The 23629-nt window shown below is 38.7% G+C and overlaps 1 protein-coding gene across 1 annotated transcript in view; it reads left to right on the plus strand.

Annotated features, from left to right (window-relative positions):
- The window catches only part of LOC124164960 (diacylglycerol kinase beta), a 651622-nt gene that overhangs the window by 514958 nt on the left and 113035 nt on the right, over positions 1-23629 (plus strand). The window contains exon 2 of the mRNA XM_046542198.1: positions 5651-5945. Coding sequence (XP_046398154.1) covers positions 5882-5945 — 64 coding nt within the window. The 5' untranslated portion in view covers positions 5651-5881. The remainder of the gene's footprint in view (positions 1-5650; positions 5946-23629) is intronic.

Below are 23629 nucleotides of genomic sequence, written 5' to 3' on the forward strand. Positions count from 1 at the left end.
TAATGATGGGTAACGAATAGCAAACAATGCCTTTCGTTTTCTTTGATGAAGGAAACTACCCTATTGCTAAGTAAAAAACCCCGACATAAAAGGCCAGTGGTGTTCTTTTCGGTGGCATAGGAATAAATAACTAAAGACTCCGCAGATTTTGGTCAAACTTGGTAGTACTGTTGTGCTTGGTAATCTATGCACAAATTAAATATGAAATTTCCCGCGCAATGATGCCTAAAGAGCTTAGACATTAGTTTCCAAAATTTCACGCTCATGATCGATTATCCTCCGAGGGGCTCTTCGCTCACGGTTTTATTTATTTAATATTTCTATAAACTAAAACCTTCTGCAAGATTGCGTGGATTGAAACGAGTGATGTATCAGGAATTCAGACAGGTCAAGCGGGAGAGATTAGTCAACTTTAAGTGTGAAATTCAACTACGATCTACACCCAGGCCCAACACTACGGGAATGTTCTCCGGACGGTAGATTTCATGGGGCGGCAAAATGTGGCATTCATTTTTAAAACGTTATTTAATGTTTACATTTAAATTATTTAACGATAATTTTAATTTATAAATTATAAAACAATAATATTAATTCATGTTAAAATATTTCTTGGAGTGTAGGTCAACGTATGTTATGCAAAATAGTTATTGCCAATGTTTCTCTTAATTTTAAACCATCATCAGGGCTTAACTTTGTGCATATATATTTATTTAATATCAATAATTATGTACAAAGTTAAGCCCTGATGATGGTTTAAAATATACAGAAACTTTGGCTATAACTTTTTTGCATAACATACGTTGACCTACACTTCAAGAAATATTTTAACATGAATTAAACGAGGTCAAGATAAGGAAAAAAATAATATTAATAAAACTTCTTCATAGAAAGCATACGGTGTGTAATTTCAACGACCGCATCCCAAAAACATAACTTACGGATATATTTTATTTAAGTGGTGGGGTTAGGGGAAGAGGTGGAGCGAGGGGGTTTCGTGGTAGGGGGGTGGCAAACTGATATTTGCCCCCCCTGCTAAAACTGCTAGCTACTGCCCTGTCTACACCCTCCTGAAACCATGTAAAAGACTTTTCCAAAGCAAGCGAATTGGAAGCCTTCGCCTCGTATTTTTTCCGCATTGCGTTCCGCCGAGAACGAACCAGTAAGAGAAGGAGGAGAAGGAGAGATACAGCGAACGATGACCTTTACTATTGAGCAGCGAGAAAAATTCTAACGGGTCCTTCGAATGCACATTTTATAGGTGAAACCCGAAATCCTATCTCAGCTGTAGGAGTATTTTCTCGCGCTTGCGACGTTACCCAACCTCATATAAAAAGGAAGCACGTTAAGGCACGTCAAAGCATTTAGCCTAAGGTCCCAAATATAATTATCATGTCACTGCTATTTTCTCGTCTAACGGCCACTTGTCCTCCATTCGCAACAATCCTTCACTTCATTAAAAATATTCTTTTCCTCATCAATCTGCCCTGAAAAATTCTTGGGGGAACATATTCCCTCCGCTGTCCATCGTGTTCACTTACTTCCCAACGAATTTTTAACCATGTGAAAGGAAGAAGGGTTCTTCAACGCATAAACAATGAGTATTAAACTTTTAAAATAAAACAGGCGTTGAAAAACCACGTTAACAATTATAATACACCAATTTTCTCATGATTCAAGGCAGAGGGGGCGGCCTTGCCTTTCCTTTTGCCTACTTTCCTTGGAAAGAGATAGATCATTCGATTCCAAATTTTATGAAATTCAGTCATAGATAAATAAGGTTATTCTACATCTAGGGCCACTTTTACGCGTGAATCAACAACGCTCGAGGACCCCGGATTTTAACAGCAATATTTTTCTCAAGAACATAGAGTTGGTAATGTTTAGTTACCTAGTTATGACAACGCAAGCATTTTCCGATATAAAATTTATAGCTACTTTGGAAAATGCGACAAAAATTTGCTGTGATTTCGGTTGCTAGCTTTAAATTCACAGCCAACGAGCAGCTATTTCGACAGAGAGAGAAAGAAAAATACATGTAATCAAATTCGAGATAATTTAAAGTCGCTAACTGACGTAAATTTTGCCGCTCTCCAGCGTTTTCATGGCAGCGCCAAATGAATTGCAGGCATTTTTCGTTGCCACGGTTCAGAAGCTAAAGAGATCCTACTACAATTTGGAGGGAAAACATTTTTTTTTAATCTCTGCCGTAACCCTAAAGCATTGAACTTCAAAATAAAACGGGTGGAAGGCGTGCAAGAGATATTTTTCAAATGTTACACGAGAGAGTAAAGATTTGAAGTAGGTAGTAGGTACTCTACAGGAAAAAGGCATCAGGCGGATGAAAATAAAACGCGAAAAAGCAAACGAAAGCCCGTGAGACGTCTTGAAGTCACGAATACACACACAAATCAACCATCCAGTAAACATACCCACGAGCCTACACAAGGAAAAGTGGCACAATCTCTCTGAATGTATGAAAAAAGTCAAGCATGTGCTGCTTATACGTTTTGTTAGCTCTTAGGCGGCGGAGGTCGATAAGATAGATGATTTTTACTACAAATAATAGGCAAAGAAACGGGTTAAAAATAAGGGTGTCACTTTTTACTTCATAATTCTAGAAGCAAGTGGTAGGAAAAAACTTCGATTAGGATTTTGTCGCTTTTATATCAAAATAAATTAACTATCAAGAAAATCTTATCACATAAGATATATCACCTACTTACAGAGAAATTTACGCCAGTAATATCGAAATAATTTATTATTGACATGCGATGTCTTGAGCGAAATTAGAGAAGTATGACTTGAAACATTCAACAATGCGATCTGAAATATAATCGTCTTCATTACTAACGCGTAAATAGATCACAAAGTTACAAAGGCTATATGAAGGTAAGGTAAGTATGTAAGGTTTATTGCCAACACAATTGTAAATTTAAAACTGCTAAATTGATTATGTCAACTCTTACTTCCCTTATTTCACTCAAGTCATCGCATGTCAGCAATCAATTATCTCGATTTTACAGGCAAAAAATTTTAAATAAGTAAGTCTTCTGTGACAAAATTTGTTTAAAAATTTCTTAATTTTGACAAACAGTAACAAAATTATAATCTGTACCTTGCGGTCAGGGTGATCCTCTTTTTATATAAATTAAACAAAGTTTAATTCCCAGTCTTCATTGATTAGATGACTTCGGTATTCTCTAAGGTTATCATTGCTAACGGAAGGGAAACGAAAACGCATGTCCGCGTTTTTATATATTCCCAGAATAATTTTCACGAAGCAGCCCAATTTTACAGACATCAACGCAAACAAACCGAGTATAAGAAAAGGTAGTTAAGAACCCTGACCAGCTTTTGAATTTTGAAGCATGCGAAGGGTTACCATTGCTTTGAAATTCAATCAAATCAGAGAACGACTTCATTGATCACAGATTTCAAATAAATGTGCACTCAAACCTTAATATCGACCTCAAAATAAATATAATCCACTGTTTAAGGCGTGACTTCATGGAATCGACATTGCATAATAAAATGCATGTGAAGGTTTTTTTGCATTTCATAATCTCTAAAGGAATCATGAGCCTACACTCGCGACAGCACGGGAGAAAGGGTAGAGACAGAAAGAAAAAAATAAGGAATCAAAAAACAGAAGCAAAGGAAGAGATTGATAGGGGAATAGACTTCCTATATTTCAACGGGTCAAATCATTCGAGCATCGAAAATGCCGCTATTATCAGGTACAGATCACGAAAACTTCTGATAACGTCATTTACAACTCCATGGTCATTTACATGCAGAGATGTACAGATGTTTTTGTTTTGTTTGTTTTTTTTTGTCAAACAAAAGAAAATTCCTATGCTATACCACATTTATTCTGTACTGCATAAAAGTTCATGCTGTTTGTTTGATATAGCACGCATTATTCCATGAATAAATCGAGAACTACAAACGGGATATGTGTGACGGAGCTTGAAGAAGTAAAGAGGAAAATATAGCGAACAAAGGAAAGTTAAAAATAAGCATAATTAACATGATGTAATGCGAACTAGGTCAGTAGCACGCTCAGCATGTGGACAAGAGAAGAGAAAAAAGAGGAACTTGAAGAATAAGAAGGGAAAAAATATAAAAAAACAAATAGGATAATGAGGCCCCTGGATTTGGCCTGCAAACTACACATCGGCCGCGAACCATTACTTTAAACTTAAACATAGAATAAAAATATAAAATAATATTGAGGGTCCATGATATAACACAAACAACAAATGTTAATTCCCAAAATTTAATACATAACTCCTTTACCGACCATAATTTCGATACACTATGTCATTCTCGAAGTAAATCGCAAATAGTGGCATAGAAATTCGAGGTAAATGACATAGAGTGATATAGATATCGAAACCACGGTCGGTAGTGGAGTGAAGTAGAGTGGAAATTACCATTTGTTGTTCATATTTTATCATGGATACATTGCATTTCCACCACGTCAAGCCTAAAACGATTTCAAACGATATTGTGGGACCAAAAAATGTAGGCAGAGAGTCAAATATAAGTCATTTGATGATACGTTTGCTCACTCAGAAAGAAATAGTACACATTTGCCAGGAGGAGTCGTTATTAAATCCCCTACGATGTTAAAGAGAGGTTTCCGATGGTTCTCTCAGATATTTACTTGTACATTCATCATCCATTAAAATATCTTTTCGTTAGTCGTGTCAATCAATGACAATGTTATGATTTCAATTTTATTCTATCCAGCCATTTTCCAAACTGTGTAACGAAGTCAGTTTTGTGTTTCGTTCTGAGTCCAACCTGGCCCCACTCCTGAGTTGTAGCAGACTATGGTATTTTCTGTTGGGGTTTCATTACTTTCAAATCGCCAAGGGGTACGTGATACTTCTCAATAAGATGGAATTCAGGAAGAGCTCCCAAAGAAAATTGAAGGATATTCAACAATATGTATTAAATTTGTAAAATAAAACTGCCGTTAAAAACGAAGTTGACAATTACAACACATCCATTTTCTCGTGATTCAAGGCAGAGCGGACAACCTTACCCCATCCCTCTGCCTACCACTTCCACTTGGAAAGAGATATTCAATTCAAATTCCGGATTTGATGGAAGCTGTCATGAGTAAATAAGATTACTCTACATCCAGGGCCAACATTTTCCACTGCAATGCGTGCATCAACAGGGCTCGAGGAAATGTTTAGTTGGAAAAAATATGAATGAAGCACCTTAAAATTAATTTTTTCTAAAAATGATAATAATATCAAGTGTGAGTAAAAGTTCCATTCGATTCAGAAAGCTGTCAAGAATGCCACCCTGATCAGGTAATTTATATGCCTCAGTAAGCACAACCCATGATGGTAAGGTCAAAAAGTGGTCTTAAAAATGCATCGCAGGAATTGCGGACGACCCCCACAATCTCAGCGAAGGCTGCAATTGGGACATGGACTGGGAGCTATACGGAAATGCTCAAAGTCCCATGGATGACTCCCCGCTGGGTATCGGGTAGAAAAGAAATGGCATTTTTGAACGAGCTGACTGGAGTAATTGGGCTGGACAACTGTCGTCGCCCCACGGCGAGAAAATGACTACTACCCTTGATATTCTTTCCTTTTAATTGGAGGTTTCCCTTTCTCTCCGCCAGGTGGCCTATGACTGAAGGGGGAAGCTCAAACGGAGATGGCGGTTCGTCCGAGAACAGCGTCGCCTGCAGGGACAGGCGACGACGCACTTAAGAAGTCGCCGGAATCCGCTGCAGTCCTCGAGAAGCGAATCCGCTAGCCAACCACTTCAAAAACACACAAACCTTCACACGTTCGCGGGGGAATTCTTTTTTTCTTCTCAACGTACGGCCCACTCCAGTCCAGCTACCACAATGGCCCTCCAGTGGGACAAGCTCTCTCCAGGCGAGTTCCAGCAACTCCAGGACTTCGCTGCATGTGAGTATGAATAATTATAGCGCCTACATATGCACATTGTATGGGGAGACCGGGTCACACTTGGCAATTCGGATATTTTATTTTATATTTTTCAAATATTCTTTATATAAAAAGTACACCACCATTCAGGGATATTCCTCACCAGCCTTTCGGCGTACAAAATCTCATTCATGGGCGATAAGTAGTCTTAAAACATAGTTTCGCAATACAAAATGAGGATGAATTAATTATTCTTTCAAAGGAATGAGGACGTACGTACCGTATCACCATTTACTTCCTCATGTCTCCTTATTCCATTCAAATCCTGCCACGTGTTACATGCATGCGTCATGTGAAGTAACTCGATCAACCAAGCTAAGCGGACGAAAGCGATGTTGGGCCTTCTATTCTAATGAACACCTCCAAGCAAGTATTATCTAACTTCATCAGAGACGTCACCATATGCCCAAATAAAAAATAAATTAGGGCGTGCGGATAGAAACTAAACACTACATAGACGTTTCATGTTTTTAATTTGACGTAAAGATTTGTACTTAAAACTTGCTGCAATGAGTAATTTTTAGGTAAAGATTATTCGCAACTCTCTCAAATTTTCTTTCTTCGACGGCTCCCTATTTGTCTTCATTCTGGTGGCAGTATCATAGGTATTAGTTATACATCTCTAGTACCACGTAAGCTATGATTATAGCCCCTCCGGTATTGGGTTGAATCTTGCTCTTGATGAAATCGAAATTATGGCAAGTGACCTCTTTGTATAAGGATTTAGCTTTACTTTGGGGCAAATTTAGCTACCATAGTCAATAATTTTAGTATACCGGAACTAGTCACGGTGATAGCTTTACGGAGTCACCCGCGGGATCCGAGTTCTAATCCAGGTCAAGGCGAATGATTTTTTCCTCTGTGGATTTTTCGCACTATGATGAATTAATTTGTAAAATATATTGATATGAATTGGCCTAAAACCGCTACTTTTTTCTCAAGAATATCCAAACTTTTCTTGGGAAGCTACCTGAAGCTCCCGCCGCCCACTTATCCTAAGATTGGATCATCCACCACACGTAAGAATATTGACTCGAAAACATTTAACTCAACCTTGAGGTTCCCGCTACTTAGCTTAAATACCAGTCACTTCAATTACTCGCTTGCAGACCACACAGATATACATATCATGAAGACCTGTTTACACAATACATTAACACGTACGAGTTAATGTCTGTTTGTATGAACGATTTTTGTAGACCAGAACGGATGCATGAACCGCATTAGAACAGGTTCTATTATCTGTAAATGCATTCAAACAAGTTGGGTGGTTACGCGGTGAATTTTCGAGTTCTTTCACGAGTTCATACTTTCAGACATTAACTCGTACGTGAAAATTCACCGTGTAAACAGGCCTTTATAAACAACCATTAACGTGTCGTATTTAGTGACTGTGGCGAATGGAAGCGATTAGTTAACCAGGCAAAATTCCAAAGAGACTGCATAGAGGAGGACCAATTCCATCCCTAGGAAGGCTGATTTCTTTTGCCACTTTGGTCGCATTTTAATCGGTTTTCAAAAATGTCCACAGCGCTGTGACGAGTGCAAAGCGATCCACTTTTTTCCATTACTTTGGTTTATTATACTTTTAATTGTGAGGAGTAGCATTGAAAAGTTATAAATTTGATAGGTCACATCATCATGTAAGTATACATATTTCGGTTAACACCCCTAGTTATCCCTTATTTCCCCGTTAAACTCGGATCATTTAAACCGTCAGCGACGCGAGTGGCGACTTTTGTAAACCTCTTTTAATATGTGGTTGGTGGCAACACATTTAGAGGCCAACATGAGGATCCACTTTAGTATTAATTGTGCAAAATTCATTAGTCACCTTTCCTTCGCCCTACATGTCTTCGCTTATTTCTCTTTCATTCTGGTCAATTTATCCGTACTTCCTCGCCTTCCCGCTTCTCTTCTTGCTCCACTTCTTTATGAACGGGAGTAAACTGGATACAGCATCTCATTATTTCGTTAGGCTCCGAGTTGATTGGATTTAAAAAAAAATAAAGTTCTCGGCCGCTATGAATGCGGAAGGCGGAAGGCGATCGCTGCATGCAAATTTGTACGGGCGAATCGAACTGCGTCATTCGTTTGCCCGATACAGTCAATTCCCTCGGTTCACAAATGAGGCGCACGGGTTTCATTCTGGTCCCTTGCCGATGTAATCATGCACACATACGTGGCGAAAGGTCGGGGAGGAATCGTAGCAGCCTCGGGGCCAATACACACCGTCGGAGAACTGCTTCCCGGTGCAATGCGGCGGACCAATCAAACACCTATACAATCTCATCAGAAAACAGTAAGGTGCAGCATTCGAATCGCTTTCTCTCCCCTCCATTTGACCTTAAAAATTTACGATCCTCCCACAATGGTTCCCGAATGTTGTCCGCATAGAGTTTATCAAGGGGACTGCATAGAGAAGGTCTAATTCCATCCCGTAGAAGGCTGATTTTTTTGTCGCTTCGATCGCATTTTAAATCGATTTTCAAAAATGTCGGCGGTGCGGTGATGAGTGCAATGCGATCCAATTTTTTTTACAATATTTTGCATTATGGCGTTTGTAATTTCGAGGAATAGCCTTGAAAAGTAATACATTTGATCGATCACGTCAAAATTTGTATAGATTTCGTTTCATACCCCTGATTACACCTAGTTTACCCGTGAAACTCGGATCAATTTGTTCCTCAGCGACTTTGATAAACCCATTTAAATGCGCGGTGGTTGACAACACATTTAGATGCCGACTTGAGGATCCTCTTTTGTAATATTCGTGGAGTTTATATTACTTCAGGAGGCCCCACTATTCTCCACCCCCGCGACTCCATTGATTCTCGCCGGTTCCCGTTAATAGAGGGGTTCCCGTTAATAGGGGGGCTCCCGTCGCTAAGATACATCGTAATATAAGAATTTTCCCGCAAGAGATACCCTACGCGGCAATCTAATCGTTTATACCTAAAAAGCAAGTTCATCTCAACCGTATGCGAACATACCATAACCGTGTGTCTATGTAGTGATTCCGGATTATGAATATGCCACGTAGCTTTTCTATTGCTGTCTTATGCGTATATAATAATAATATGGTTTATAGTTCTTAAATATTGTTCATAAAGAAAAAATTAGCGCTATGACATACAAAAGAGCTCATAATATTCATATAACAAAATTTATAATTAGAAACCATAGGCATAGGCGGATACATTTCAGAGAAAAATATCAGAAAAAGATAAGATGCATAAAAGGAAGTTATACAATTTAATGGGTTTGTATAAATCAAAAAATCTTTGCTTGAAACCAGGCAAAGAGACAGAATCTTTCATAACATTACAGTACTGTTCCATAAGCGTGCTCCGAGAGCAGAAAAAGATTTTTCATAGGTGGTAGTTCTTTGTTTGGGGTGATAGCAAAATGAGGAACCATTCTAGTCAAAATTTTGGTCTTATTATTTCTGACAGAAAAATATTGCTTCAGGTAGCTTGGCTGATCATTTTTGAAAAGAGAGTAGAAGTATATACCGACTATAACTATAGACTACCGACTATAACAATCGACTACCGACGATAACTATCGACTACCGTATAACTAGCGACTGGAGCGCCATTATTTACGGCGACCAGCAAGAACCACTGGAGTCGCGGAAATAGAGAATCCTGCGTACAATATTAATGATTGCTTGCCAAAAAAATAACGGAGTCCAGTCAAGTCACCCATTGTGAATTTAAATGGGTTTACAAGAGTCGCTATTCTCTTTACTGGCAGGCAGAGCAATTCCATTTTATGGAGAAATGAGCATTATCAGAGCTATCAACCGATAGTAATATTTGTGCTGATGTAATTTAACATATTCATAATTTTTCAATGCTATTTTTATCGCAATTGGCTTAAGGACAAATCGAAAAATCGGCAGTGGCTGAGCACAGCATCCTCGAGAATCATATGATTCACTGGGAAGAAGCAAAGCCTCTATGTCGATCTCATGGATACTGGGACCGCTTGGTAAAAGAATCCATTCAGATTCGAAAAAACATCAATAATATCAACAGAGACTGTGGCTATAATTTAACCCATATATTTGGGACCACCTCTTAGAAAGAGGGGACTGGTAGCCAATCAGGAAACGCTGAACCGCCCTCAACCACAGAATTCTGAATATATACCCCGAGTCCTTGAGGATTTGGTATTGGATTCCTGAATCCCTGATGACGATGGGCGAGTTGTCCGTCGAAACGTTGGAAGGAGAAATGGAGGACCTGACCCGGTACGAAACCAGAAAAAACTTCACTGCATAGAGTACTTTCTTTATACTTGTTTTCTTTCAAAAATATACAAAACATAATATGAATACAATACAGCTAATAGAGTTGGGTATCAGTAGAAACAATCATGACGTAATTGAATTCTTGAATACACACGATATTTCCATTTACGCGTGATGTACGTTATCTTTTAAGTTCCTTACGCACGATGTCTCTTATAGAGAACGTTTAGCATTCTGCATACTTCTTGGATTTTATATTTAATAATTTTGTCGGCTTATGTTACGTTTCTTTGGTTTAGTTGTGGATTGAACGGGTTTTTAAACCTTTTTTTGAAGTTTGGAATTTTAAAAAATGTTAGGAGTCCATAATATTCCTCGGACGAGTAATCGACATGGAAAATCGAAATTTTTAAGTCAAATTAATGGGTAAATAGTGAAATTTGAGATCGAGATTGTATTTTTCGTCAGAAACCGGTGATTCAACGTATTGATACCTCATTTATCATTGTAGGTGACATATTAACGGAGCATATACGGAATGACAGAAAATGACCTTAATGTAATAATACATATGCTATTAATATCTCATATTCAAAATAGCATTAAAAGTGGAGTTTTCCGCGTGTCAAACACCGTATCTTGTATTCATAAACGTATTAATTATTACTAAAATAAAATTCTTAACTAAGAATTTTGATGCTACGATAAGTTTCTGCTGATAATAAACGCATATAAATAATTTTTTTGCATTTGCGGTTCGTTTCTCATCAATCGATTGCAGAGCTACCGAAACACAACACTTCAACCTCGGCCTTCTCGACTATAGCCAGAATAAAGGGTGCGTAAAGAGCAGGAGAAGGGTATTGTGGCCTAAAAGCAAATACAAACTGGCCGGGCGCCCCTTGTCTGCTCACTGCAGCAACCAATCAAGCTACGAATAACTCATGAGGTGAAGTATTCGCGTCTCTTTTGCCCACGTCCATTTGACACGCAGAATTTTCGATCGACCCCTAACGCCATTTTTATTAATTTTTCACGTCAGAAAGTAAAATCTCAAGTAATCGAACAGCTTACGTGTGTTGACAAAACCTCATGAAAATTTTCCGAGGGCTTAATAGCTTGAGGTAACTAATCGAAAACGTTTTATCTCCAACTGGCTAATAATTTATATCGCTATTTCCCATCCCAGTAAGACCATGGATGTAAATTTAAGGGGAAGGATGTGTTTCGGAGAGGTTCATGAAGGAATAATCCGCTTACGACGGTGCAGAGCAGCCAAAAATAGCGGGAGAGTTTGAATCTCTTGGCGAACCCCTTGACCCCTGGTTACTGCCTTTCGCTATATAGGGTATCTCATAAAGAATATACGTGTATAAATTGAATTGAAGAGGCAGATAGTTTGCAAAGATCCATTATAAGATGGGAAGAGATAATACTTTGCACTTTTCCACATGAAACTTTATTTCTACAGAGTCGGCATGTTTCACTGCACTGCAGCATTATCAAGACTGACAAAAAAGTTAACCATGTCAGAGTGCGAGACTATTTATTCTGGAATGATTCTTGAATCTGAATCTGGATGGACTTTTAAGATCAAGTTTATTTATCTGCGAGAGGCACTGCACAAAGCAAAGCAGAGAAGCAAGGGTAGGTCATTTCTCATTGTTGATGTATTTTTTGGAATAAGGTGCCTCGATGAGAAGCTTATTTTTCTAATCACTTATTAAAGTTTAGAAAAAAAATTCCTTTGTGAATTTCCATAGTACTAAGTAAAAATCGCTTAATTTTTGTTACGCACTGAAAACCAGAGTATTATGAATTCTAATGCTACGCAAGTCAGAATCTACATTCAATCATTACAAGATCCTTAAAGAACGAGTCATTAAGTGTTTCAGAAAAGTTTTTCAGTTACATAAACCTAAATCTAGCATCGCAATTGCAGAAATCGTATGCTTTATCATTTTTGATCAAGGCGTAGAATTAATTCAATATTCTAAAAATAACTCCTGTTTTAAACTAAACCAAATGAAAACGACATCCTTGGATCAAAATAGACTCTCTAATTTCTCCTGCATTTTATCAATTAATTAGGCATATAAAAGCACTACTTCAGCATACATATTGAGTTTTAGTCAACCATTAACTGTGCCATCATTCGATATGCATTTCTTTTGTCAGTTCCATAAAGATAACTATTTGCTCTAAACACGAATATTAGTATTTTTAAAAAAGCTAAACCAGTGTTGGAATAATTCCTTTTGACAATAATATAAACGAGAAATGATCACTTGAAAATATTTTTAGCGAACACATCGTGACGGTAAAATCTAAATAGTCTAAATAGCCGTGACGGTAAAATCTAAAACGATATTCTTTGCTTCCAAGTAGCGTAATCAGTCAGCTTTGACGCCAAGAATGAATTATGTAACGATGAAAAATGAGCTTTCTCCATATGCCGAGTACGTCTAGAATGTGCGATTGTTGAGCATAAATCACTCGACCCATCAAGAGGATCACAAAGCTCTCAAATTCTACCAACAAATAGCGCGAACTCCTCCCCTGTCAAAAGCCGTTCCTATTCTTGGGGCCGATTGTGAAACTTAACGTTCAAACTTCAAGGTCCAGTTCTCGTGGTGTTCTCGACCAATCCTTCGATAACAATTAAATCGTTTATTTCAGAAACTCCATGATGAACATTATTTTCGATTTTGAATTTTCAGTACATTATGAATCTAAAATTTTAAATACAACGTTTGGTGCAGAAACTACACAAATGCTACTATTCTTAAAGGCTTTAGATTTAGCATCAAACTATTCGCTTAGTAGAGAAACCCCTAAATTACAGGAGTAAGTAAAATATCTTTTTTTCATTAAAATTAACAAATTTTTCATTATGTGGTTTCTTTTATCAACTATTATATTGAAATAGCGATTGTACAACTTTACGTTCGAATTACGATACGCAAGTAAAATTTTTCTTCTTTTCCCAAAAATTTACAAATTTTCGAAAAAGCTATTCGGGCTTCCAGCCGGGTGGTCTCTCTCAAGGTGGTCCCGGGAGGAAGCCCGAAGAGCCTTTTTCGAAAATATTCGCCGGGAATTCATCAGATCTTAATTTACAAATTATTAATCATGGGGTTTCTTTAATCAACTATTCCGTTACAATATCACAACAACAACTTATTGTTCACGTACAACTTTGCGTTTGAATGTAATTCGGCTCTCGATCGAGAAAAATTCGTTGTCAGCACAACACTTAACTAACGATCATCTTCAGTCGTCTGGAGGTATGCTCGTTTGAGTTTTTGTATTTAATTTAAATATGTATAACCTTTCACTGATATTTTGGAATAAGGGAATTATGGTTGCCATTTGAATAATTATATGGCATATTATTTTCTTAATTATGTGAACGAGTACTGAAATTACGAAGGTGATAGCAAGTTTCGCGAGTTTAATTAATGTGATAAATTGATGTGCAAGCTTAAATATACCTCGCTATTGCATATCGTCAATTTAACCGTACCCATCCGTTATTTGAGTAATGAATGATTTTATAAACAATATTTAAATAAATTTAAGTCCGAAAAATAAAAACGGAAGAAATAGAAATAAATCAGAGCAGGAGGCGATGTAAGGATACGTTCGGGCGCTAATTATAGGATATATGTTAATCCATTCAATAAATGGCGAAATTTACTTCAAAGCAAAATGTTTCCAGTCCGCTTATAATACTACCAATTATTGATAACATGGAACCCTTCCACCACGTACAAGCTTCAAGTTCCGATTTATGCTCGTTTATAAACTAAGGGGTGACAATCTACACTAATAAACTTAATAAAAAGGATGGTAAAAATATTCATAGGCATTTTGATATGATCAGGAATTTCAGAACATACGTTAAAACTGTATATACCGAATGTTCACGACTATACGCCACAATTCAGTTCAATGACAATACTTTGTGCCCTGAGACAAATGCTTTCAATTATATTGACCTAATTGGATGCATTTGTCACATGTTTCAGCATTTTAATTCATGTTTTTTTTCTAAGCAACCGAGAGTACTCCTATTCTTACTGTGCACGCGTGCATAGAAATAAAGCCACAACGCATGACCAAAACCAAATAAATCTGACGAAATCGTAACTTTTCGATAACTTGTTGGCCATCGTTAATACACACTCGGTACGGTAAACGTTCGAAACCCGTGAGCTCAATTGAGAGATAATGGATCTCTCAAGATCGAAAGTTATCCAAGTTACACAATCGGCCCCAAGGCCTTCAGAGCGGAACATGCCAATTTAATTATTTTCCTACATCGTGGTTCACCAAAGAAGAGCCGCAAACGCAGAAAAGAATTTCTAAGATTTGAATGAAATGCATCTCTAAGTTTTAAATCCAAAGATACAAGCGAAATGGAGTGAAATTTTTTCATATTGAAATAAACATTTGCAATTTTCCATGATTATAAAATAAAATCAATTCCGACCTAGGTTTCGGAGGATAGGATCTTCAAGGGTACATTTATTTGGTATCATTTTGTACCTTGAAGATGATGTAGTCACAACGAAACCTAGGGCGGAACAAACATTTTATAATCGCGGAAAAGTGGGGATCGGGTTGGTGTGGCGGATAGTGGTAGCTTCCCACCCGCTGGTGGGCTCGGGTTCAAATCCCGGCGGTGGCACAGAATTTTCAGAGACCATACCCGATCCTTGCTTGAATGTTGCGTGGAGGACATCTCGGATGGTACGTTGCGCCCTGGTCCGCGCATTTCGTTAAGAGCAGGCTAATGCCGACGCCGAGTTTCTCTCCACCCTTCCTTCCATACCCTTCCCTCACGGCGCAAAGCACCTCAGCAGTCGGTCGCCTCCACCAAGTGCCATACCTTAACATCGCAGAAAATTGAACGTATTTATTTCAATATCTTTAACTTTTTCCTAGCACATAATGGCAAAAAAAGTTAAAACGCCAGAATGCATAATGTCCTGAAATCACGTCCAGAAAAAGAAATCCTACGTAATTCCAAACCCAGATGGAGCAGACGAAAAGAAACAATGGCTTGAGCACGTAGGGCTCAAAATACTCGAATAGAATCAACGTCAGTTGAGAAAAGCCGAATGCCAATCAACCTCGACCCTAAATTTTGAGCTCCCCTTTGATGATTTGAATCAAAAGGAGGAATCTCGCCCATTGGGCAGCGATATGATTGATTCGCCCGATAGAGACAGGCCGTGACGGTCAATCTCAGTCTGCCAACTTTCCGGGATATCCCTCTACGCACACAAAACGCCTATATCCATAGTACAGCCGAAAAATATGGAGATGGCGTGGGCAGTAATCAAAAGTCATCTCCTGTCGTATCCCCCGCCGGCCCACGCGTCATATGCCAAGAGGCACTCAAACATATCGACGCCGATTTTTGATCAAGAATAGAACTGGTTCACAGCGATTTCTCGCTACGTCAACGCGTTGAGTGGCATGAGTTCTATCAAAACAACGTTATCCTACTTGAAGAGATTCGGGCGGTTATTCACGAAATAGAGGTGTCCTATTGAAAAGCATAAACTATGTTTTGTTTCACAAAACTTCATCCCTTGAAAATGACACGAAAGGGTCAAAAACCGGTCGCATTTTTAAAAAATTGGGAGAAACGATACTTAGAGTACATGTTTTCTAAAATGTGATCCAAGTATCGAATACCTCCCAGCGTCACAGCGAGTAAATTATAGAACTTACCTTATAATTTGTGTTCATGTTATTACTGTTCCTTTTTTACTGTCCCATTTCGTTGTTTGTTCAGTTAAAAATACATTATTTTTTTGTGTTGTACCAAATCCTTCCTTATTTATAACTTCATTTGCCTTTTTTTAGGTACGTACATACATTTTTTATGCTATAAAACGGGAAGATGTAACGTACAGAAATTTCGAAAAATGAGAAGTTTATCTTTTTTGTAATTATCCATGTGCCTGCCTGTATTTTTATTATTTTTGTTCTTATAGATTTTTCCTGAACAGCAAATATGCTATCAATATATCTATATCATAGATGCCGTATTTTATCATCAATTTGTTTAATGAAAGCGGGGACCTTAAAGTAAAATATAAATAGCACCCATCTAATCTAAAATCCGTTTTTACCATCTTATTCCACTAGAACGCTTTAGAAACGGCATAAGCCACCTTGAATAAATGAATCTTGTTCCGCTTCAGGTGTCCACGGAAACTACTTAAATATATTTTCACACAAAAGCCAATAATTTATTTTTATAAACCTTATGTAAAATTGAATTTATTGATTTTTTCATATTTTCTCAACAATCGCCGATAAAAAATTCTTCACGCGAATGCTACCAACAGTATTTGAGCAGTTAGTTAGAGCAAAAATTCATACATAATTCCAGGGACTAAACATTCACGCATAATTCAAGATTCTCCCGGTTTAGAAATTCACTGGACACCCTGTGAAAAATTGGACCCCGCTCGCACCGGCGAAAATGTGAGCAGAGGAGCAGGAAGGAGAAAATGCCATTCCCGGTACCCAAAAAAAGGCGGTTGTGGGCGGTTGCATAGAAACGGGTGGTGCCCCAACAGAAAGAAGGGAAACCCTAATCCTTTGAGCATCACCGTTCCTTCACAGCGGGCGCTTTTCTATGTTGTCTAGCCTTTCTCATACGAGGGAGATCCCGGAATCTTGTCGGCAAAGACCGCAGGCACGCCCCACGGCGTGCTAACGACGCACAGCCACCGGCTCCATCGCAAGGCTATGCAGCGAAGGGTATAAGTGGACCCAAAAAGAAAAGAAGAAAGACGTTTAAGCCCGGTAACATTGTTGAGCACAGGCGCCCTCTCCACCCTTTAACCTTCGGGGTCTTGTAAAAGGGTGCCTTGGAATCCATCCCTCTTACCCTTCCCTCTGGATTTTCTCAGGGAAAAAATGTCCAAAAAAAATTGCAGAAAGGTACTACAATGGACGTCAGAGCCACGCCCAACAGTCTCCTTGATATGACGCATCACTCCCCCTTTAGCGATCTAAATTCGTGACGTATTACGTGTATCTGCCGTGAAGATGTTGCGAAAGTCTCCTACCGACACTTCGGCCGGCAACATTCAGACACTAACCTGGTTGATAACCCGAGAAGAATTCACTCAAGTAATTCACCGGGACAAACTCCGATTCTTCCTTATGTATGTAAGGGGTGTATTCCTGGCTTAATATCATGTCCTCACTCAACATTGGTATTTCACACCGCAGACTCAAGTGTTGAGCGAAAAATTCACAGAGAAAAAATCATTCGAACTCGAATCCTCGAATTTCCGGTCGAGTGCTTTATCCAGTTAAGCCGCCGAAGCGCCATTCCCCCGGTGGATATTTGTGGACACTACCGGACAAGGTGGTATGGACTGCTGAGCATATGATGCGACAAGCAGTCCATATTTGAGGGAAGAGGTTTGACTTCTGACATAGCTAATATTTGAGAAGGGTTGAACCTTCACTCCATGAGAATCTCAAGATAATATCAAATTGTCTTAGCAAGTAATTCGTCGGGAAACTAGCCAAAAATATGACAGATCGAGCGGGAATGTTGCATCCTCCTGAAGCCAAAGCACTTATCATATTTGTCTCATATGTGACGATGTTCAGCAAGAGAAGCAATTGAACCCTCATGTCTTGAAATCTTACTCTTAAATGTATCGTTCACAGTGCTCACCGCGAATATTAGAAAAGAGGATTCTCCAGTCAGCCTCTAATGTGTAGTCAACCACCGCGCATTTAAATGGGTTTACAAAAGTCGCCACTCGCGTCGCTGACGGACATATTGATCTGAGTTTCACGGGGAAATAAGCTATAGTTAGCGGTTTTAACCGACATTTATATTCATGATGACGCGTTTTATCAAATTCATAACACTTCATTGCAATTCCTAGAATTTGCAAGGACCATCCAGCAAAATATTGGAAAAAAGTGGATCGCATTGTATACATCAACGCGCTTCGGACATTTTTGAAAAGCGATTAAAATGCGACCGAAGTGGCAACAGAAATCAGCCAACCATGGGATGGAATTGGGCTTCCTCTATGCAGTCCCCTTGGTGCTCACTGTGGAAATGCTAATTCTCGACATAAAACGTCATGCACATTATTTTTACTCTTTACAAAAATAGGAATAAAATGTTAATTACGTGAATACTCCCGAAAAATACAGTTATATGGCATATTTAATCAAAATTACACTATTCAAAGACATTCCAAGAGAAATAAAGGAGTTTCTTCAGTGTAAAGGCCTGTTTTCCCGATAGCATAAACGATTTTTGTGGACTGAATGCACGAATGCAGGAACATAATTACAACAAGTTCTATTTTCTGTTCATGCATTCGCACAAGCTGGGTGGTTACACGGTGCATTATCGTGATCATTCACACGTACACACATTAACGCATTAACTTTTACGATTTAATGTACCGTGTAAGAAGGCCTGAAGAATGAATTTTGGAGCCTGTGTAAATCTTTTTTTACTGCATTTCACACAAGCATTTTCCTCATTCACTGTGAGCATTAAAAAGCGCTCTCTGATCTGCAAAGTTGGTTGGCGGTAGTTGCATGGTTCCAAACTCAATTCAATTTTTTCCATAATGTTTTTCTATAAGATAACGGATTATTTAAGCGAAAAAAAGCTAGCACCGGTAAATGTTTCAGTATAAAAAATGTTTTCTCCATGTTTACCAACCAAATTAGTTATCTCCGAAAAATGATCTCTAACTTTTTTAAGTCCAAAAATTAATTGGAAAAATATCCACATAACTTATTGTTTACATTGAGCATACAAGGGGTTTATTTGAGTTCTTCTACTTCCTCCAACTTTTTCTCAATGCAAATCAGGAAAAGTTAGTTTGAGGGTAGTGATTAATTTTCCAATCTTAATTCAACTCTTTTAACCAAAAACTTTGAACAACATATTTTCTACCTAATCACAATATGAGCTAATTTTAGCTAAGCCTCACACTAATCCTATATAGTGAAACGAGTTTTGCAAGTTTGACCGTACTAAATCGTCAAGGTAGCGAAATAAGATGAGGTAACGCAATCTTCATCGGAATTCTGGCCGGTAAACAACCAAAATTACGTAAATTCATGGACATAAGCTATTATACTTAATAACTCCCGTATATTTCAATACATTCCTTATGCTACCCGTTCCACGAATACCCGTGCGACTACACGTACCGTTATAAATGGCTCCAAGGTGAATGGAGCGCCTTTTATTTAATGTCTGTGTGAAACTACGCAAACCAGTTTTATGCTGCGATGTCCAAGAGTTTTATTCGAAAATATGCCAGTAACTATTTATATGGAAAATCAATCAATTTTAATAATAAATATTGATTAAATGTACATAAATATAGGGTTCATGTAAATATTGCGATGAATAATGTGATTTGCGATTAAATACGTTCTCAAGGAAACCAATCGAAATGAATCACTTTAAATAATTCGCGTAGATATATTTACATGCCTTATTAACTGACACCAAGACCAGTAGTGTGTCATTCATGCTTCAAAGAGTAAAAGATATTGAAATGATTCTTTTTCACTCGATTAATGAGAAATGTATAAATCCCAACTTGTAATTATCATATAGACTTTCGGAGACCAAAATTTTACCGCTTCACCTACAAACCTATTAAAGCTTCGAATTTTTGCATTCAATTCAAAACCAGAACTTCTCCCGTTGAGTTTTCGTTGTTATTTCTTTTCTGAATGCATTCTTGGCTAAGGCATTGAGCAAAGCGTTATTAACCGATTGGTCTCTTCACGTCGACCCTACTGAACTATTCAGCGTTGTAAATTTTGGAGTGAAACCACAAGTTTCGACCCCACACTGTGCAAACGGAATTCGAGACGAAAAGTGGAGAAAGTCCTCTGAGAAAGCAAAGGCCACACGAAGTACGTGACAGGGGCAAAAGAAAAACCCACACCGTAGAGATACCGCTCTCCCGCACACGTCAAGTCAACCTGCGTCACACAAACCCATATGATTTTGACACATAGGTACGATACAAAAGGGAGGAGTTTGATATGGAGGGAGTGGCATCAAACCAACGCGAATCGCAAGTTTTCAAAAGGACACATCAACTTTTCAACACCAACTCGACTAGTCTTATATCGAATATGAGGATCTGAGCTCTACTGCCTATTATATAAATGGATGATGAAGTGCTCCAAAAGCCGTCCCCATTATAACTTCAACCCTATGCTCAGCCCCGTGCTGGACCCCTTCTTAGGGCGGTGGACGGCCATGGCCAGAGGGCGCCAGCACTATGCAGGCGGAGGACTACCGGGATATGGATATAGATATGGGATATGGATATAATAATGAATATGATATGGTCTGGGGATATGGATATAATGAAAAATAACCTCAGGAATAGAATGATCAATAACTTTGCTATTTCCACATGGTAATTTATTGAGACCGACCATGGTTTCGTTACAGAGTAACATAATCAAGGCACCTCAATCAGACAGACATTATCAATAAATTACCATGTGGACATAGCAAAGTTTTTGATCCTTCTATTCCTACGATTATGGATTTGCACCAAGTTACGCCCGCTACTATTAATCATTATAAATAATAATTTTTGAATTTTTCCTCTTGAGGTTGAATTGAATCTTACCAGATTGAATTATATTAATTTAAATTATTGTTTTATTGACTCAAGACGGTGTTAATTATGCTGATAAATGAAAAATAATTGAAGGCAAGTTAACTGCTCAATGTTGGTATTCTGGCTGAAAAAAAGTCAGTTTCGTAGTAGGAGGGCACCGGAGATTTCTAGGCTAAAGGGCGCACCGGGGTGTCCCGGCGGCCCAGCACGGGCCTGCCTATGTTGTTATGAAAATGTTATACTTTTGCATTGAAAATGGACACTTGGAGGCCGAAATAGCGCCATACGCACTTCACTTGCCTTCTATACATCTTGAACGGCTCTTTTGAGCTTATTCTCCTGGCATATCTAGCCTGTGCGAGTGAGTGAGTGTTAAGGCTAGCCGGCTCCATCCCTGCAAACCAATTCAGTATAAAGTGAGTCGGTGGAAAACAGAGGAGTGCAATACATTGCGGCTATTGGAGAACTTCATCATAATATTTCTAGTCTTATAATATTTTCTCTAATATCTTTGTGTAATATTTCGAAGCCTACCGCGTGAACGGCGGTGAAATATGCAAGAATTGCCATGAGAAAAAATTCCTTTGGACTGGGAATCGAACCATGGACCTTTGGCTTTCCGGGCCACTGCGCAGACCACTACACTATCTAGTTTCTTTAGTTCACATGGCTACAAGTAGCATTATATAACTCAAATAAACTTCATTTTTTGTGCATTCCGCGTATTTTATTAATTCAACTGACATTTTCTTCTCAAGCTTAAAGCTTTTTCAGAGTGTCATATTATATACAGTGCTCCCTATATAATCCGGCACTTCACTTCTTTGTCCCTTCCAGTAATTCGGCCTTTTAATACACCCAACTACCAAGTCGAAAGACGAAAGGAGTAGACGAAAATATAGGACTATTTTATGTCTTCCACTTCAATGGAATAATGTGGACTATTAACACGAAACAATACGGTACTCTAATGTAAGTTAATTTCTTACTTCATTGTAGTTTTAATTTACGTTAACACTTCAATGGAGCGTATGCACTAATGAAGTTTATAATACAATATATTATACTCACGTATTTATACAATAAAACATAGCTTCTACCGTTTAATTGCGCCATTTTTAGTGATTTCTAGTAATCCGGCGTTTTCGGTAATCCGGCAGTGCTCTGGTCCGATATCTGCTGGATTATCGGGAGACCACAGTAATTCACTGCTACCAAGCACTTCAATGACAATTTTGAAAAATGCCCCCCGCATTGATTCGAAAATAATTCCCACACTTCCAAGGGTTTTAAGGATCAGTGGACAGTTAGACACGCTGTTTTGCAACACTTCTCCCGAATGAAAACATTCCTAACATATTTGTCCTAATTTACGGACACATGCATGCATCATAAGGCTCGCATCCATCTCCACGGACGACAGGCGAGTGATTTAAGCGTTCGCTGAGCCCATCTCGTAGACAGAGCTAGCTCCATTGGCTGGGGTCCAGAAATAGGATCTCCGGAGCCCGGACAAAAAGAATGAAACATGGGGGGGCGGGCGTGCAGGAGATTTGTGTGTGTTTGTGCGTAGGTGTGTGTTTGTGCGTAGGTGTGTGTGTGTGCTTGTTTTACTTCCTTTACCTCCCCATTTTCACTCCGAAAAATTCATCTCGACGAAGAATTGATGGCCGTCCTCTCCAGGCCTGATCCTCAGATCACTCGGACAAACCGCAAATGTGACGCATCGTTTTTGGCCAGCGTGGATCGGAAGGGAAAAATATTTTCGACGGAAAGCCGCATAAAAAGGAATACCCGAACTTCTCCGCGTAATTTTGGGAGATAAAACCAGAGAGTAAATACGAAAGGAGAAGATTTTCAGCTTCTGCCTAAACGACTAAGATCGAAATGGAGAAATTGCGGATTACGTGATAAGACATCCCTTTCTCTCCGACCTTTCCGTGTCTGGAAGATCGGCTTATTTCGGCGAAAGCGTCTGTCTGCATGTTGTAAATTTCCATAGAAAAATTTATTCCCATTAAATTAATATTCTCTTAGAAAGAATGAATGAATAAATGAAAGTTTATTGCTCTGGGTTTCCCCATAGGAGCAAATACAAGCAAATGCAGCAATTTGTGCTCAAATGATAATAAAAATAAATCCGGTGCGATTACATTGGCGACAAAAAAAGCAGAAGGGAAATATGAGGGAGGTTTTTTTTATACCTCCGAAAGCTCATCAAAAACACCATACAAGCGACAGGCGGGTACGGCGCAGGTAGGGCAATTGCGCGTCCTCCGTACCACACCCTCAAGTCATTTCTTAACGTAAGTTGTTAGTTTATGGTTAGTAGCAATATCATTAACTATATTGCCTCACTTGATTATCCCGCCTAGTGTGCATTGCGAAGAGAGAGCCAGAAAACTCGCCTAATGGCTTCAGTCTTGACATGTCTTGACCTTTATGCCGATAAAAGAGAATTTTTCTTTAATGCAATGTGGTTTGAGTGTGAAACATTACGTCCATTCCCATTCAAAACAAAAGAAGAGACTTGCTGACTTTTGGAAGTGTTCTGACCCATGACAACGCCCGTCATTTCAGCGCTGATGCTGCCCAACTGCTCCTTGAGCAATTTCAATGGGAAATTTTCGATCACCCGTCGTGAAATACCGATCTAGTGCCGGGGGACTTTCATCTTAACCCGGTAACGCCTAAAATTAAAAATTTCA

The sequence above is a fragment of the Ischnura elegans genome, chromosome 9 (genome assembly GCF_921293095.1).
Source record: "Ischnura elegans chromosome 9, ioIscEleg1.1, whole genome shotgun sequence".
Lineage (NCBI taxonomy): Eukaryota > Metazoa > Arthropoda > Insecta > Odonata > Coenagrionidae > Ischnura > Ischnura elegans.